Below are 18,909 nucleotides of genomic sequence, written 5' to 3'. Positions count from 1 at the left end.
CAAAGCATGGTAAGCACCAATTACAAGTTCATAAGTCATTACTGCTCTATCAACTTAGGGTAATGCTAGGAAGACCATTTATTTAAATTATATTATGTAAATTGAATTATTATTAAGTAATGATTAACGTGCATATTTTCTATTAGTGACACATCACATGATTTGCAAATGTAGTGCTCGTTTGGATGTGTTTTGAGAATGACTGAAAACATTTTTGGTCAAAATGTTTTTGGAACCAATCCTTAGTAAAAATGCAAGTAAATTCTGGAAAAGCACTTAAAGTGCTTCCTGGAAAAAGCACATAACTGGTGCTTCTTGCAGAAAGCACTTTAAGTGCTTTTGAAACTAAAAAACATTTTCTCTAAAAACACTTTCAGTCATTTAAAAGCACATTCAAATAAGTCCGTAGTCTATAAAATTGATTTACCTAGCATTACTCGACAAGTTAAGCCACCTAAAATGAGATTAAGAGTCTCAGACCACAGTAGTATTATAAATAGATTCCAACACTGTAATAAGATATTATCATTTAGAGCAGTTCCACCGGGAGGTGGTTAGGCCGGCACTCAGCCAAAAACCAAGGCTAGCACTCAGCCAATCCACTCCAGCCCGTTCCATTACCTGGTACCCAGCCCAAGCTAGTCTCCAGGCTAGCCCAAAATTGACAGACCTTGGGACCGGTCCATCTGACGTCAGAGTGGCGTCAAAAGGCATATGACGTTAGCCTTTTTTTTTTTTTTTTGCGCCAGAGAGGGAGTTGTTGTGGATGCTAAGGAGCGGAGCTGGTTGGGGCGGGAGAGGGTGTCGGGAGGGAAGGAACCACGGAGAGAGAAGGACGGGAGGACGAATCGACGGCGTCGGAGGTGTGGAGATGCAAGAGGATGAAGCGACGGTTTTTAAGGACAGGAGGTGTAGAGGAGCTTGTTGTTGAGGTCAGCTTGGGATTTGAAGGACAGGAGGGCAACGACGTCCAAGGATGGGATGAGGAGGTTTGGAGGCGGCGGTGGGAATGGATTATCTGTGTTGGGGTGGATGGCGTGCAGGAATGGAAGGGATGGGAAGTGTGGAAGATGAGAAAATAAAAATATTTTAATAATAATAATAATTTTTTATTTTTTTATAAAGTCAAAAAATTAAAAATAAAATTATTTTATTATTATTTTATAATAAAAATAATAATATTTTAATAAATTGACTAGGCTAGTTTTTTTAGGAATAGAGATGCTTTGGCTTATTACTGTTCACTGGAGTATATTACTGTTCACTTGATCAGTGGATAAATGCGCTGAGTGCTGGCACAAAGTCTTTAGTGATGGACTTGCTCTTAGGTGCAAAATCAAAATGTCAAATATTTACCAGCAAAAATAATGGCACACTAATCTTCTCTAAAATACCTAGGGTTTAATTCTCTTAAGTTGAAGTACTTTATTTATCTTTTACTAGTTATGCACGGTTGAAATTATTCACAAGCGTCGTCATACTAGATCATTTATCTATACTTTAAAAACGTAATCATTTTAAAGTGCTAAATTTGGAAATGAATCCCGAACATCTTATGTATAGCTAACATAGCCAAACCAAGGACCACAACAATACAATATTTTTCCTTTTCCCTTGTAAAATTGAGCCTCTCTTTTTTATGTTTAGTTGTCCGCTTCAAATGGTCTCTCATGAGTTAGTGAGTGAATCATGAAAGCCATACGAACGAAGGACAGCCAGAAGATTGAAACGAAAACGGGAGCACATATTGATCATTTCATGACACCAAATAGCAGACAAGCCCTATTATTATGCACATCCAGAAATAAGCAACATTTACTGGTTGAAGACACATATGTGAAGTTTTTTGGGTGGCAAGAGTTCTCTTCTTGTAGTACTAGAAGGATAACAAACGCTATGCATGTGCGTTGGAAGTTAAATTGTATAGAAGAGAGACATCAGGCATGTCGAATGATTATGCTGGTTGAAAAAGAAAAATATGAGTACAAAGAAGTGCAAAAGAAGAAATGTGAAAATCATTACCTGCTAGCTAGTTGAAAATAAGTTTCTTATTTTATCCTCTTATCAAGTGCTATATTAATTGCACTTGGGATGAGGGATTTTATGTATGAGTTTATGTACAGGAGGTGGACAATAAATTTTCTATTATGTTTTCTTTATCGTACCAATTTTATCGGATGAGACTTTTATTATGTTTTCTTTATCATCAAGTGGTAGTCCAACTTTTTTTTTTATATATATTTAGTACACTAAACTAATGAGTGGGGGAATAAATTGATCATGAAAATCGTCATTCATGATATTTGAGAAGACCTCTCACTTACATGTGAAAAAAAATATCATTAAACTATAGTATTAAGCGGCAAATTTATCCTTTCACAGTCAGTTAAAGAATAGAAAGCAGTTTATAGACTCTACCAAATAGATAGCAGACCATAGGAATCTCATCATCTCCACAATCATATCGAAGGGACTGTTTTTAGATGCATATCGAAGGGACTTATCAATGATACAAGTTGGAATGTGTTATTGATCATATTTAACTAATTAGATTAATTATTCTTCAATATTATTCTTTTCCACCAATAAAGTATTGTATACTAAATAGACAGATTAATTTGTTATTCCATTTCCGCCAGAAATGAAAAGGTAATGAGATTTTGTGATCATGCTTATAATATTTTTTCTTGCATTAATTAACACAAGGTAGGGAATGTGCATATAGATCTCCCATTGTGTTTCTTAATTATTTTTATATAATGATATTCTATTTTTTTTAAAGGGAGCATCTACTATGTAAAAAGAATGAGGCTAAGTTGCACGATGAGCCAATCATGTTGAAGTCAACACAAATATTATACATCCTCATCATTCGTGTTATTCAATCTTGAAACTTCTCATTTATAAATGAAGAAAAATATTATTAGACCATAATAGTAGTTCAATCTTTCATTGTTTTGAGGTATAATTGATATTTTAATAAGTAACCATCCATATATTGAAGATATTGAGAACTCCCATATATGATTAGATACAGTTTTTACTTTTTTATCATTTTATACAATTCCGGTTTTTTTTTTTTTTTTTTTTTTAGGAATGTTATTTAGTTACAAATTGACTATATTGTTGACCGCCTTGTTAATAGAAATGAAATGGTTTTAGAGTCCACTTATATTAGAGAAGTTAGTTTTGTGGTTACAAGTTAGTTTCTTATCATTAATAATATTGACTACATCTTATATATGGTCAGTTATTTATTAGACCAAAGTCAAATTTTGTTATCAAATGATTGGCATTGTCTCTTTGATTTTCCAAATTGACAAACAAATTTAGTAAACAGATTTAGTGACTCTAGCACTAATTTAACAAGAGTATGTTACGTTCTTATCAGGCTATTCTTTTTTTAATACAAGCAATTTTATTAATATAAATTACACTAAGAAAAGAGGGGAGGGTTTAAACTTGGAATGCGGTAAGTTGAAGAGAATGATCTTAACTACAAAAAACAATTCACCACTTGTCTATCTGGCTATCACGCTATTATTTGTATGAAAAGTTTGTCATATTTCATCTATGTAGACTTAATTAACTTTGATAAAATAAAATAAAAGTGCATGCATGTATAACGCACGTCAATATTATAATTGTATTTGTATGTATCCCCTTTGTAAATATGAAAATTCCAACTTTTAATATAGGAGTTAATTAATAATTTAAAATTATGATTGCACCAACATATATATTACGATTGCACCAACATATATACATTACCAAACAACACATTAATTTATAATTTAAAATGTCTCAGCATAATAAACATTCAATTTTTTGGTTAGAACAATGCTTAAAGCCTCAAGTTACAATATGGTGAATAATGTGAAGATGATGTTATAAGTAATTGTAAACAGAGGTCAATGTGAAGTGTCATGCATGGGCCAGTATACAAACAATAAGTCAAATACTCAAGGTGAAAACATAACTGAAAATAAGCTAGCAAGTTAATTAACACTTAAGTAATAATTTAATCGTCAACCACGACGTCATATGATTTATAAAATGTAATTTAAATTGATGGTCTCTATAACATTACCCATTTGAAAAACATATATACTCGGTCAACATCATTGAATGACCAAAGATGCGTTTTTTCATCCTATATAAGCACATGAAATGTAAGGAGAAAACCAAACCAAGCAAGACTTCTTTTTCCAAGCCTATTAACCAAGAAATACAATCATTTCATCATTTTCCAGATTTCCTTCTTGTCCTTTACCAAAACAAACAAATGGCCATGGAGGGCAAGCAAACAAGAGGAAGGCAAAAGATATTAGAATTAATATAAAGGAAAACTAATGAAAATGGCTTGAAAACTTTGAGTTTTAATGATAAGGACAAAATAAAGGGTAAAGTGAATAGTAGCAGGTTTGACTTTTTAGTGTAAAAATGTGGTTTTTCGTTAAAGTGAACAGTACTGTGGGCTTTTCATTAAAACTCCCTTAATATAATTTAGGATCCAATCAATCAAGTTACTAAACTACATGTAAATCAACACAAATGGCATATTTGATAAACACTAAGATTTACTGCAATAGATAACCGCTTGAGCTGCAGAGACTATCGCTTGAGCGGCAGAACTCGGTACTACAGCTTGAGCGGCAGAACCCAGTTATACCAAATCTATGCATGGACTGATATACATGAATAAGCATGCAAACCTGAACTTGAAGCCATGATCTGTTTTAGGATGTATCTTCCCTTCTCTTGTACGACTACAATGGATGTATTAGGTTTCAAATGGGGCAACCTTACTTAACTGTGAATCATCCATATTTATGCCGAGAAGAGGGACCAATCCCATTCTATTTCTGATAACTGCCTTATCTCATTAATAATGCAGTTATCTTCAGTTATTATTAAGCCAACTGTTCTTCATTAATTCAAACATGGCTTAATCACATTTTTCCCTCCAGTATGTTTTACTTCATTCGAATATAAAACCTTAAGAAGTCTAACTATATATACAGCTCATTTACCAAGTTCAGTTGCAATCGGCAGTTTGATGAACTCACATATATGAATTCATGAATGATGAAATCACATGAATTCTTACAAAAGATTGAGATGAAGAAGATCGAAAATGAAGAGGATCTTCTCGTTTCTTTCTCGAAACGAAGGTCCGGCGTTTACAAGAAAGCTACCGATATGATAGCACTATCTGGCGGTGAGGTGGGTATTGTGATCTTCTCACCTTCTGGTAAGCCTTTCTCATATGGCCATCCATCTGTCGACTATGTCATCAATCGGTTTATGAACCAAAATTCACCCGAAAACAACGACTACACTCATCAATTCATGAAGACTCATCAACAGATGAAAATTTCCGAGGCCATGGAACAATACAACGAGCTTCTTGACCCATTAGAAGCTGTGAAGGAGCGACAGAAGTCGCTCCTAAGGAAAGCCAGGACAAGGACAACTCAAGAGCACCTGTGGTGGAGTGTACCTATTGAAGAGCTTAGGGTGGATGAGCTCAAACAAATCCATGTATCCATGGCGGAGCTGCACATGACTATCTCCAACCATCTTAAGGAGAGGAGCAGTAGTTCTAATATTTTTGGTGCCTCCTCTTCTGGATCTGTCCAACAAACCAATCCCAACTTTGATGCTGATCAAAGTGGAACTGGTTCTTATGCTTTTCCTTATGGCTACGGCCATTAATTTTGGGAAACAAAAAAAAAAAACAAAAAAGAACCCACCTTAAAGCTAAGTAGGACCCATGAGTTATTTTATTAATTAGTAATTTCAATTGTTGCGCCCACATGAACTTATGTAGATTTACATTTTGTTTAATTATAACTAGGTTTTTATCACAAATGGTCCTTAAAACATCATTAAGATGGTTCTTAAAATTGAAAATCGATCAATGTAGTCCCTGAAAATAGGTGTCACAAATCTATATGGTACTTCCGTCATAATTCTGTTAAAATTCTGTTATGTGCTGACATGGCAATTAAATGCGGCCCACAAGATTTAAGGATTTTTATCACAAATGGTTTCTAAAATTGACCTATACAATCAAGATGGTCATTGAAATTGAAAATCGACTTGTGAGTCAACTTCAGGGTCTATTTCACCGCCCGATTAATCTCTAGATGTTTAAAAATTAAGAAAGGGCACATGGACTTACTTAGGCGCCCACCTAGTCCGTCCAAACCCACATTTAGGTCACGACTCTCATTTAGATAAGAAATATATATTTTTCATTTTTTCATTTTATTTTTTTATTAAATTGTATGAGACTCGTTAAATATTTAGATGAAGTTACATTATATGCTTGTTCCCATATTTTCATTATGTCTAAATACTTTATAATCTATATGTCATTATATTTTACAGTTTATGTATCCAAAAATAATTATGTATTTTTTTAAGTATAAGCAAACACTTATTTATTACGATATATATTAAATTTACTTAAATCCACGTAGGCCCCCGTTTAGGCCCCTCCTAGGTACTAGGCCCCAACCCACCCAACTAACACCTAGTGCCTTTTAGAACCTTGTTATATCATTGTATAAAAATAACATTAAAAGATTAAACATGAGATGTTCATTTTAAAAAATAAAATAAAACTCCTGCCAGAAACTATAGTACATTCAAGGAAATATCATTTAAGGAAAAAACTTCGTTGGCAATTAAAGAATGGTAAGTTAATATGCAACTGGCAACCATATTCATTGGATTTTCCACTTGCCAGTTTAGAGGGCCATGCATTATCACATTTTCCTTGGACCTAACAAATTTATTACCTTTTTGATGATTTTCACACTTTTTTTTTTTTTTTTAACTTTTTGTATTTTATTTATTTATGGCTTTTGAATTAGATAAATAAAACGGAAACAACAAACATGACTTAACAAAAATGTGTGAGAAGTAAAAAAAAAAGTATATGTTTATCGTTTCCCTAATTGAAAGAATTCACATCTCATTTTAACTTCTTACATTTTTTTTTTTAATTTTTGACTCTTGGATTAGATAAATAAAACATAAACAACAAACACGACTTAACAAAAAGGTGTGAGAAGTAAAAAAAGTATATGTTTATCGTTTCCCTAATTGAAAGAATTCACCTCTCATTTTGTTTCGAGTGAAACTTTGATCAACCCCCACCAGCCAAAGTAGAGGTGATGCTCAACACCTCATATTGATCGTGATTAGATTAGTTTGTTTTAGTTGAGACAAGAATATCAAAATTTAAATTAATCTAACGACAATCAAATAGGGTGAGCATGAACCTCACTTTAGAGGATTGAGAAAAATGCTATTTTCTTTTTAAGTTATAACATACTGCCTTTTTTTTATAGGAAAACTCAAACAATTAGATAACTACAAAAAGAAAGATTAAATTTGTAGACAAATTTTTGTAAATTAAATGACATGAAAGTTGATGATTGAATTATTACTTAAGCGTTGATAAACGTGTTTATTTCTATTGGTAACACATTATTTAGTTTACAATTTTTTTTATAAAAAATTTAGCTTCCCAAGCGTTACCCAATTTGTAATCCAAATTTTCTTTTGCTCATTCAATTTTAAAATCTGGGGTGCAAAATTTGAATTCAATGATGGCAATCCGAAAGTGGCCAACTTTAATGCAATTTGGAAATTTTCAATAACAAAAAGGAAAGATAATTAAAAGCTGTGTATATCAGCAATTTTCTCATAGAATTAAGGGCTAAAAACCAATATTAGAAACATTGAACCTTTACTTGGGGTCCTTATATCTCTAGCCCTATATAAACTCCTTCACTTCCACCAACTTCCCCATACATTTTCCAATCAGAACTCCCCCATTTAGCCATGGGGAGGAGAAAAATTGAGATGAAAGTGGTGGAGGATAGCAGCTCTAGGCAGGTGACTTTCTCCAAGCGCAGGACTGGCCTGTTCAAGAAAGCAAACGAGCTTGCCACCCTGTGCGGCGCTGAGATTGCCGTCCTTGTTTTCTCTCCGGGAGGGAAGCCCTTCTCGTTCGGGCATCCGAATGTGGAGTCTATCGCAGATAGGTTTCTAAATCAGGAGTGCCCTAAATCAAAATTTAGGGTTTCAAAGAATGATGAAAAAGCGGGGAGGCTTAACCAGCAACTGGAGGACATGGAAAGCCAGTTGGAGGCTGAGAAGAAAAGGGGACTTGTGCTTGACAAGGCTGTACTGAAAGCAAAGGGTTTGCCTCTCAAAGGCAAACCGCCGAGCTTTCGTGAGCTCAGCCGGGCAGATCTTCGAAAAATGAAGGCGTCGCTGGAGGCGCTGCGCGAGAACGTGAAAGAAAAAGCCAGTGAGATGGAGGCATCGTCTTCGCTGCTCCTCCTGGCAAATGGCAGGAGAGACTGATATGACTGTTGCTAAAAGTGACTGAGACCTTAATTAGGTAATTTATAGGGAATGAATGTCTTTCTGCGCTTGTGATGTTGGTGTTAGGTAATTTTCCTTGTCATGAGGATCTTTCCGGATCGAGGATCCCTTGGATCCTTAAATCATATTCGTTCATTGTATATCGAGCAGTCATAACTTATTTTAAATATTTTTATTTAAAATTATACATGAACAATACAAAACAAAAATTAGCTTCATGATGTATGATGAACAGACACGATTTAAGTATCTCGGGATCCTCACAAAGAGGTCCCGGGGAGGATCCTCATTCTTTTGCTTGTACCTGAGATGAAATTTCCTAATATGTGAAATGTGTTGAAGGATAAAAATATGTGGTTGCTTCGTTTTTATTTTTAATTTTTGTTGGTAGAAATGTTTTGTGTGCTTTTATTGTAGAGTTGTGCCATGATCAATTGCGCTCATGTGCGTGAATAATTGAGGATGTCAATTTAGTCTCACAATAGGCTAACAATAATGTGGTTCAAATTCGTTTTTGGCGATAATCGAACCTAAAACCTCTCACTTACAAGTGAAGATGAATATCACTACATCGTAGTATTAAGTGGCTCATGTCTTGTAAATGAATTCTATTATAAGGCTCATAAGCCCCGTTGTACGTAATTTTACACTTATCGGTGATTGATGGCGTTAAATGCTCTTTTAGTAATGGATTTTTGGACATATACATTTATGGATTATATTAGAGAGACCATATTTATAGATAATGATGTGGCGGTTGATAGTTGAATTCATTCCTTAAATCATTACAAATGAAATTCAACCATCAACTACTACATCATTTGATTTACAAAATATGTTCTAAAAAATAGTCTCCCTGACATTTTCCTATATTTATATAGAGCTCGTTTTGATATACTTTTAAAATGATTGAAAGCAATTTTGATGAAAATATTTTTTGGAAACAATCTTTAGTAAAAATGTTAATAAATCATGGAAAATCACTTAAAGTGTTTCTTGAAAGAAGCACATAACTGGTACTTCTTGTATAAAACACTTAAAATGCTTTTGGAATCCAAAAATATTTTTTTCTAAGCGTTTTCGGTTATTTTAAAAGCACATCCAAACGAGTCCATAGAATAATACTACGTAGACTAACTTTTTAAACCAAATTTGCTTATCATGTGATGTGTCACTATAAGCACATTAATCAACACTTAAGTAATAATCTAATAATCAACAAACTAAATCATATGATTTACAAAATTTAATCTAAATAGTTAGTCTCCTTAGCATTAATCTTTTTATATAGAGAGAGCTATTCAATCGATGGATTCTTCAAATAAGCTCTTTTAGTAATACATTCGAACATATATAATACAAATTCTTAATATCCTTGTAATCCATCCAAAAGAAGAGAGATACTTTTGTATGCTCCATTTCGTAATGTATTTTAATTATCTAAACCATTTGTTTTTTAGGTCTTCCACATATAATCGTTGCAAAAAAATTATTATAACTTTTTACTATTAGTTTGTTGCCTAACATGCCTCAATTAAGATACCTAATTTTTTTTTTTTTAACAAACGTTAGTATCTACACTAAAAATGTGAGAAGTAGGCTAAACCTCACATTAAGATATCTAAATTGAAACACCCTATAAACCAAACTTTGTGAAAACACAAATGCCAATTCATATGTGCGGGTGTAATATACGTGAAATTTTGTGTTTCTAAAACAATCCAAAGCCTCCCACCTTCTTTTCGCTCTCAATACCCAATTAATCCTTTTGTTTCCACACCCCAAATTTCTTCATTTCTACAAAATTCATACTTGATCGATTCTTTATCCTCTTCCCCCTCATCATTAGAACAACAACAAAAATATGGAAATGGTGGTATGATTAATAGCGTCATTTTTTTCTCAGAAAATGAATAGTGTCGTCTTGGGTAGGGATGGGCAACGGTTATGGTGGGCGGGTAACCGCGGTTATTTACCCATAACCGTATATGCTCATATCCGCATAACCGTTTACTTGTTGGGTAATTGCCTAAACGGTTATACCCATACCCATAACCGTTTATAAATGGTTAACCATACCCATAATCGCATATCCATTTAACCGTAACCGTTTAATACCCGTTTACCCATTTACCCTTTTTAACCCGTTTATTTTATTTTTTTTTACCATTACCCCCTTTTCACCCTTTTCACTCGTCTACATGTTTTTTAACAACTTGAAAATTAAAAAAAAATTGTCATAATTTTATTTTTTGACAATTAAACACCGTTATAAGTACATTCATCATACATTTCTGTATTTTAATTTTTTAAGTCCTTATATCATTCCAATAATTGAAACAATAGTTTACGGACGATATTTTTAACTGTTACCAATGAAGGTAAATATCATATTTGCTAAGTATTATTGGGTTACAAAAATTGTTTAGAAGACATTTCTGTCAAAGCATTTCTGTCAATTTCACGGTTACCCGTAAGGAATTTAAATTAATTTGACGAATTACATGATGATGAGAGTCATCATTCCTGTAGTTGTGTTATTAAGAGAATGACCGATGAATTCCTTGCTAATTTATTGGGTGCTAAGTATTATTGAATCGAGAACATGGTTTGTGTTAGTTTTACATATATAAAATAAATGGGTAAACGGTTACCCGTTTATAACCGAGGTTAATACCCATAACCGCCCATTTAAATTTCGCGAGTAAACGATTATACCCATAACCGTTTATTTATCTAAACGGTTACCCATAACCATAACCGTTTAATTTAAATGGAAAGGTAACCGCGGTTACCCATAACCAATGGGTATTTGTCCATCCCTAGTCTTGGGAGACATACCTCCCATAATCCCTAACCTCACCGCTAAATCGACATGCTCTTACTTGTCAGTTAACCCATCGCATCCAAATTAAGACATTTATTCATTTCATTTACTTCCTTAAAGTTGTGGGTGTGTTAATTTCATTTACTTCCTCAATATCAAATTGTGCTTTATCCAAATAATTGTGTCTTAGCTCAAAAACCCTCGCCCAATATCACTGTATAGAAACAGTTAATTAAGATGCTCCTTATAAAATTGTACTTCAATCGTGATCTCTAGTTTAGAAGCATTACAAGGAGCATGGTTGAAGTCAAAATTTTCTAACATCTTCTAAATTTTAAATTAACCATATATGCGCCCAAATATCACCATTAGAATTACTTTTATTTTACTTTTTGATATTACGATATATTTAAAATAAGAGGTGTGAGAATAAATTAATATCAAACTTGTCATTTACAAAATTCAAACTTTAAACGATGTCTCAGTTACAAGTGAAAAGAATATTATTAGATTATAATACTGATTGACAAATCACTTTCTTTTTTTTAGATTTTTTTTTTATGATACAACGATATAAGTATTCATCAATTTGCATTCAAGTGTCAATCTTTCTATCTATAGATCCGCGTAATTAGAATATCAAGAAACAAAAGACTTTATGTATATAGAACAACATTATATATAAATCATCTATAAAATGGTGGAAAAACATATATTGAACAACAAAAAGATAGCTAGTAGCTTTTGTGCCTTGAAAAGCAAGTATACAGAATGAAGTGTAAATGAAAATGATCAAATTCAATAAACTCTTAATTAATAACTTAATGTAGAAAAACACATGGCATGGATGATGATTTGGTGTCTTAGGCACTGCAGGAAGACCAAAACCAAAGCCGGCAAAGGCAAATGAAATGTATATGTGGAGCTACCTATATTGTGGAAACAGAACGAATAATTCAAAAATATAAAATGAATTGCAGGCGTGCGCATGCTTGAACTTCTTTTGTTGTTGAAACTGTCGGCAAAACAGAGCGAGCAACTCGTATACAGGTGTACGCATGCATGACCTACACTTTTATACGTACTTTGGACCAAATTGTTCATTTGTTTAAATTAGAGCATCTAAATAATATATAAACTAATTACCGCTTGCTAGTCACTGTGTTGCTGATCTCCTCGACTGGCTAACTATTGAATTAATTTACGACTGGCTAACTATTGAATTAATTTACAACAAATCTCGAATTTAAGTATTTTAATTTGTCTGAAAGATATCTTTGTGTTTAGTTTAATTAAAGAATAAAGCGAAATAAGAATCAATGGATTTGTTTTATGAGAAATCAATGGAATCATGCTATCGATTAGGTTTAAAAAAAATTAAAGCGAAATAAGAATCAGATCACACGCCAAAAAAAACCTAGAAAGGAATTTGAGGTACCATGGTTGTGAAGTTCCCTTGCTTTTTCACTTTCGGTGAGATCCCAAGAGAATGATATGAACTATAGATAGCTACCACATGCATGTGTCGTCCAAGTAATTCGTTTCCCAATTACTTTAGAACGAACAGAATGGAGTTGCATGCATGTAATTGTCAACTGTGTACGTACAACATTCTATCTGCTTTTCTCTTCCTTTCCCATAAAATATCGCCATCAAAAATTTTGAATTAAATGAATTGACAGAAATTATTCTTCAATTGCATTTTCTCTTTTGACAAATGATATAAATTTACCTAAATTATATAAAGGAAAATTCAAACTTGGATGCAAAAAGTAGATCACACCTTTTTTAGACACTTTACTAAATCCAGAATTTGCCAATTTTTATTTATGCACTCAAATTTTCCGTACCCAATCATGTTTGTTTCATCTCTGTTAACACGGTCATTACTTATCTATCGTTTGTTTCTTTTTCTTCATTCACGAAATCAACAAAATAGTAATGCGAGAAAAAATTGTGATGCTCTAGCAATTTTTAGAAAGGGAGAAAGACTTATATGACACATGTACGATACTACTATGATGACCTTGTGTGTCAATGAAATAAATACATGCGTAAGTTTATGTTTATATGTCTTCATTTCGTCGACATGATGTTATGTAACGATGTATTCGTGTTATCTAAGTTGTTTTTAGCTAACAAATCCGAGAAATAGAAGGTATCGTTTATTTTTGTTAGTATTTTTCATATTTTTACAATTTTATTAAAGAAAAAAGGGGAATAAGACACCAAGAAACAGCTTATGATATGAGTCTATATATAATTCCATGGAGTGGAACGAAGGAAGATGATTCCTGGGATTGGTCTGATTGTATAATTTTCTTCTAGAGGCGCCCATACAACCCATTGACTCCATCTAAACGCGGAGCGGTTTGGTCCCCACAAAATTCCCAAAACACCTTAACCCGCCGCCAAAATCCCCTCAATCTCCCTACATTCTAGCGTACTTGCCTCCTAAGAAACCTCTTCTTTCCCCACCCCAGATAAAACCACCACATCCCCCAATCCCATAAACCAAACGGGCTGAAATCGAGAGAGAGAGAGAGAGAGAGAGAGATGGGAAAACTAGAGAGAGAAAGTGAGCAGAAGACAGTGGGTGGGGGAAAGAAGAGGTGGTTGTTCTTTAAGAGGATGAAGAAAGAGTCGTGGAGTTTGAGGTGGAAGTATTTGGGGTCTGCCTTTAAGTTCCGGCCGCTGAATCTGCAGCTTTCTTTTTACGATGATGTGGTTTTCAAGATCGTGGCGGCGTTTGAGGTGGTGGTTTTGCTGCTCAGCTTCTGTTTCTTCTACTTGTTTTGCGGATGCCATTTTTGAGAGGCTTTTGGTGTCTCTGTTTTCGTCTTCCGACTCTCTTTTTACGTACTTGGTTTTCTCTGTACTGCTTCAAGAAGGGTATAATTGACAGATCAAGTTGCTAATTAATATGCTTATTATGTTGGTTATGTAGAGAGTTAATCATCAGTTAACTTTTTTTGGTCTTCACAAATTCTGAATTTTCTGCAATTTAATTCAGCAAATTACTTTGGATTGTACAAATCTAATGGCATTGCCCCTATTAATGGAGAAATTCTTGACTGCGGATGGCGGTGCCACCTCATCCATCCACGCATATTTTCATTATTGATTGTTATTATTGGTATGAGACGTCACTCGAGTAACATTGTTGCATGTTAGAATTTTCCTTATATTATAGAGGGAAGATTAAACACAAGATTTCGAACGTAAGATTAAACACTGTCGACTCCTTGAACTTCAAGCCGCTTGCCTCCTTCTAGTTTGGAACGCAAGGAATCTACCAAGGGCAAATTAGAATTCCCCTACCGATAGTATCATTGCTTCGCATGCATGTTTTGAATTTTGGATAACTGTATGATCTCGATCCTTTTCATCTGATCAATCTTTCACATTGAAGAAGACATGTACAAACAAGACAAATAATCCTTCGGCTCCCATGACCTTTCCTACTTATATTTCCCATATGAGCTTTGTAGGCTGTCCCCCTTCTTTTAGACAACCAAGACTATAGAGAATTAGTGACGAATGAGTAAGTGATATATACATGGATATGGTGGTGCCGTGGAGGTTGCTTTTGGTCCGACTCTAGAATTAGCTGAGTGCATCATATGCATGAGATGACATATCTCTGGGGTGAGTGTTACAAGAGTGGATAGAAGTCTTGGAGAGATTTTTCGGTAAGACGTAAACACGGGATGATACGTTACATGTCATTGTACAATTTGAGAGACAATAGAAAAAAAACATCCCTCCAGATTATATAATGATATGTGACGTACCCGCCCCGTGTTCCAATCATACTGAAAAATCTCTGGAATTCCAAGGTTATCTTGGGAGGGGATTTTGATCTTCATGAGTTTGGGAGGGCTTAAGTTTGGGTTTACAACTCTTGAGTTTACTTGTATAGTTACTTTATCTAGTTATATTTGCACGTGATTGGTCCGAAATGTTTCAAAAGAAGAAATCAGACTTGAAAGAAAAGATTTTTAAGAATTATCTTCAATGGTACGTAGCACTGAAATATCTATAACAGTTGTGAAAATCAAATCTAACAACTAAAATCGTAGCACTTAGTGTTTCATAGCATTGAAGTCGGACCCAAGTTTTTGTTCATTAGTAGTACCTTTGTGCCAATACAATCCCTAAAATAAGTATAACAAATTACATATCGTAGTATTTATGTTCAGGTGGCAGCCAAATTATCTTCTTCTGAAACATTTTAGCTGCCACTGCCAAAGCTCTCTTATCTCTCTCCCTCCAACTTCTAACCCTGAAAACCTACGGCTGGAGTAGAGATGCAGGCTTCAGTCTGCCTACAAACCTCACCGTCCTCTCTCTCCCGTTTGAGACCTACCCACAACCCTCTTCTGGGTAACTCTCTGCCTTCAAGGCCATGTTTGGCTATGAAAAAAAGAGCCACTTTAAGCACAAAAGCACTCCTATCAGCTACCAAGGAATCAGTCCTCAGGGACTTTCATGAACGCAGAGCTCTCAAGGTAAAACGAAAAATATACTGAGCACGAATACCAATCGGATTCTCTTTTTGTATTCTGTTGAATTCCTTTGCAGATATTGAATCTAACAAAGGAGACCAAGAGGATTCTTCCATCTGTGACCTTATCAGTCACAGTACCTCCTACACTAAGCCTCCCAGATCAGGTCAGAAGAAGCAAGTGAACATAGATGCATGTTTTATTTCAACAAACAAATTTGATGACGATATTTCATATTTTAGGCAACACCAACATTAGCAGCAGCATATTCGATATCCCAAGCAGTCAAGATTCCGGTCATGTGCTCATCTGGACTGAGTGCAGTTACAGCTCCAATGGCAATAGCAGCAGGAGCTGCTGGTGTGTTATGTATAAACCATGAACCTGCTTTAACAACATGCGCATTTCATTAAAGCTTTTGTTTATTGAAAATACCCCCTGAAACTCAACGCGAATCTCACTTAACCCTCCAAAAAACTGAATTTGAGATACTTTGCCCCTGATAAACGCAGTTCCGATTCATTAGGAGCATCATCTGGTAGGCTCCCTAAAGCTGAAGAAAAAGCTTTGAAATTGTAATCCAGTAACTAAATGTTGTGGGATTTATCAACTGGGAAACCAATAACAAAATGGTTATCAAACAGCTCATAAGAGAAGCGGTTTTCTTCTAGATATCTGGATTTTGATTCCTTGGCCACATAAACTGAACTTCACAGAACAAGAACAATTTGGACCCGAGCATCGGGTGCAAGAACATTTTACATTCAACCAGATTTCCCTCAACACATCTTATTCAGTGCACGAATTGAAGAAGTTTCTTGCCGACTACAAAACCAAATCAAAAGAAAGGGAGGAAAAGAAGATATATTCTTGAATCTGGGCAAGACAATTGACCGAAAAATGTTATGAATCAAGAACAACAACAACAACAACAACAACAACAAAGCCTTTTCCCACTAAGTGGGGTCGGCTATATGAATCCTAGAACGCCATTGCGCTCGGTTTTGTGTCATGCCCTCCATTAGATCCAAGTACTCTAAGTCTTTTCTTAGAGTCTCTTCCAAAGTTTTCCTAGGTCTTCCTCTACCCCTTCGGCCCTGAACCTCTGTCCCGTAGTCACATCTTCGAACCGGAGCGTCAGTCGGCCTTCTTTGCACATGTCCAAATCACCAGAGCCGATTTTCTCTCATCTTTCCTACAATTTCGGCTACTCCTACTTTACCTCGGATATCCTCATTCCCAATCTTATCCTTTCTCGTGTGCCCACACATCCCACGAAGCATCCTCATCTCCGCTACACCCATTTTGTGTACGTGTTGATGCTTCCCCACCCAACATTCTCTGCCATACAACATCGCTGGCCTTATTGCCGTCCTATAAAATTTTCCCTTGAGCTTCAGTGGCCTACGACGGTCACACAACACGCCGGATGCACTCTTTCCATCCAGCTCGTATTCTATGGTTGAGATCTCCATCTAATTCTCCGTTCTCTTGCAAGATAGATCCTAGGTAACGAAAACGGTCGCTTTTTGTGATCTTCGCTAGATTGCTCCGGTCATTAGTGTGGATAAGTATATAAATGGATAGAGATAGGAAAGCAAACACAAGATGTACGTGGTTCCCCCAGATTGGCTACGTCCACGGAATAGAAGAGTTCTCATTAATTGTGAAGGGTTTACACAAGTACATAGGTTCAAGCTCTCCTTTAGTGAGTACGAGTGAATGATTTAGTACAAATGACATTAGGAAATATTGTGGGAGAATGATCTCGTAATCACGAAACTTCTAAGTATCGGAGTGTGGTGTCGTCTTGACTTGCCTTATCTGTCTCATAGGTAGATGTGGCATCTTCTCTGGAAGTACTCTTCCTCCATCCAGAGGTGGTATCTTTAACTGGTGGAGATGCACAAGGTAATGTATCAATTTCACTTGAAGCTTACTTGTAGTTTCAGGCTTGGTCAAGCGCGATACAAACCATGTAGTAGGAGTCCCCCAAGTCGCCGAGCTAGGGGGTCTGCTGAAAGAGGTGACAGACAAGGTAAGCAATCAGAGCTCCGACTGATTGTTCACCTTCTCCCCATCTTGCAGCAGCATGAAGGATAAAGAGAAGAAAAATGAGAAGAGATGATATGAGATACTTTTGCTTTTGAAGAAGTAACTTTCCACAGGCTTATTCTTGAACTGAGCTGGAGGGTTTTCTGGTTTCCTCCAGAGTATAAGGTCGACTGAAGAATTTGAGGGTCAAAACAAGTCCATCAAATCTAGAGTACGTTCCACCCTGCTGATATGGGATACTTTTGCTTTTGACAGAGTAATGGATGTATCGGCACGTGTGCTGTTACGCTTATCTCCACATGCTTCCTTGTATCCTTCGCACTTGCCCTATCTGTTCCTCAAGCAGATGCGGAATCTTCCCTGGAAACATAAGATGATGAAGATGAGTACTTGAGAGCAATGCCAGGTAAGTAATCAGGTAAGGGGTTCCAGGCAGTCAGTTCCTGGCTGGAAGCTTGATTCCAAGTGCTGACTGATTGCTCTCTTTCTCCTTGTCTTGCAGGTAAAAACAAGGCCAAAAGAAAAAACAGGGAAAAAGCATGATATGGGATACTCTTGCTTTTAACCCTGATGATATGAGATATTCTTGCTCTAGTATAGCTTGTTTGCAGAGGTATTATCGGGGGGAAAGAAAGCTGAATATTTCGAAAGGCTTTGTTGGGAGTGCCCTCTCAGATATGATGAAGGGTTGAGCATTTTTGCAGGTCTGCCTGTCCGTTGGGGATGGAGGTCGACATATATAGGAGTCTCCCTAACAACAAGTAGTAATGCTATTTCTTTACCCTGCTTGGTCATAGCACGGTAGTGGGAGCTGCCAGTTTCACATGTTTTAACTCTGTCAGAGCACTTTGAAAAAGTGGTCTGTGGTATCTGGCTCTCGAGATTCGGAGAACGATGCCTCTTCGATTTTTGAGAAAGCAATCATGCTGGGGGTCTGACTCTCGAGATTCGGAGAGCAGTGTCTCTTCGATTTTTGAGGAAGTAATCATGTTGGGAGTCTGGCTCTCGAGATTCGGAAGGCGGTGCCTCTTCGATTTTGGAGCAAGCAATCTTGTTGGGAGTGTTGTCTCGAATGTGAGTAAAGGTTGGACATGTTTGCTAGTCTACCTT

General features: G+C 35.6%; 2 protein-coding genes and 1 long non-coding RNA gene across 4 annotated transcripts in view; all 3 read left to right on the top strand.

The window, feature by feature from the left end:
• Positions 1–18,909, top strand: part of LOC126585582 (uncharacterized) — a 47,927-nt gene that overhangs the window by 27,583 nt on the left and 1,435 nt on the right. Inside the window, exon 1 of one of the 2 annotated variants that reach the window (XR_007610594.1) lies at positions 18,578–18,821. The exons of the other annotated variant lie outside the window; for it this stretch is intronic. This is a non-coding gene — a long non-coding RNA (uncharacterized LOC126585582). Of the gene's footprint in view, positions 1–18,577; positions 18,822–18,909 lie in introns of those variants that run through there. 2 annotated transcript variants of the gene reach the window in all.
• On the top strand, positions 4,286–5,813 carry LOC126585578 (agamous-like MADS-box protein AGL62). Its single transcript, XM_050250024.1, has 2 exons — positions 4,286–4,317; positions 5,109–5,813. Exons 1-2 carry the CDS (start codon positions 4,286–4,288, stop codon positions 5,716–5,718), a joined length of 642 nt encoding a protein of 213 aa, XP_050105981.1. The 3' UTR covers positions 5,719–5,813.
• LOC126585579 (agamous-like MADS-box protein AGL29) lies at positions 7,852–8,759 on the top strand. Its single transcript, XM_050250025.1, has one exon. It carries the CDS (start codon positions 7,861–7,863, stop codon positions 8,386–8,388), a length of 528 nt encoding a protein of 175 aa, XP_050105982.1. The 5' UTR covers positions 7,852–7,860; the 3' UTR covers positions 8,389–8,759.

Source organism: Malus sylvestris, chromosome 10 (genome assembly GCF_916048215.2).
Source record: "Malus sylvestris chromosome 10, drMalSylv7.2, whole genome shotgun sequence".
NCBI classification, from domain to species: domain Eukaryota; kingdom Viridiplantae; phylum Streptophyta; class Magnoliopsida; order Rosales; family Rosaceae; genus Malus; species Malus sylvestris.
This window is presented reverse-complemented; position numbering and strand designations above follow the sequence as displayed.

What these genes read in the sequence shown, in the direction of transcription:
- LOC126585579 (XM_050250025.1), top strand. Translation starts at nt 7,861, where the DNA reads ATGGGGAGGAGAAAAATTGAGATGAAAGTGGTGGAGGATAGCAGCTCT.
- LOC126585578 (XM_050250024.1), top strand. Translation starts at nt 4,286, where the DNA reads ATGGCCATGGAGGGCAAGCAAACAAGAGGAAG. An exon ending in GGCAAGCAAACAAGAGGAAG is followed by an intron (nt 4,318 to 5,108) that starts GCAAAAGATATT and finishes ACATGAATTCTT; the next exon opens with ACAAAAGATTGAGATGAAGA.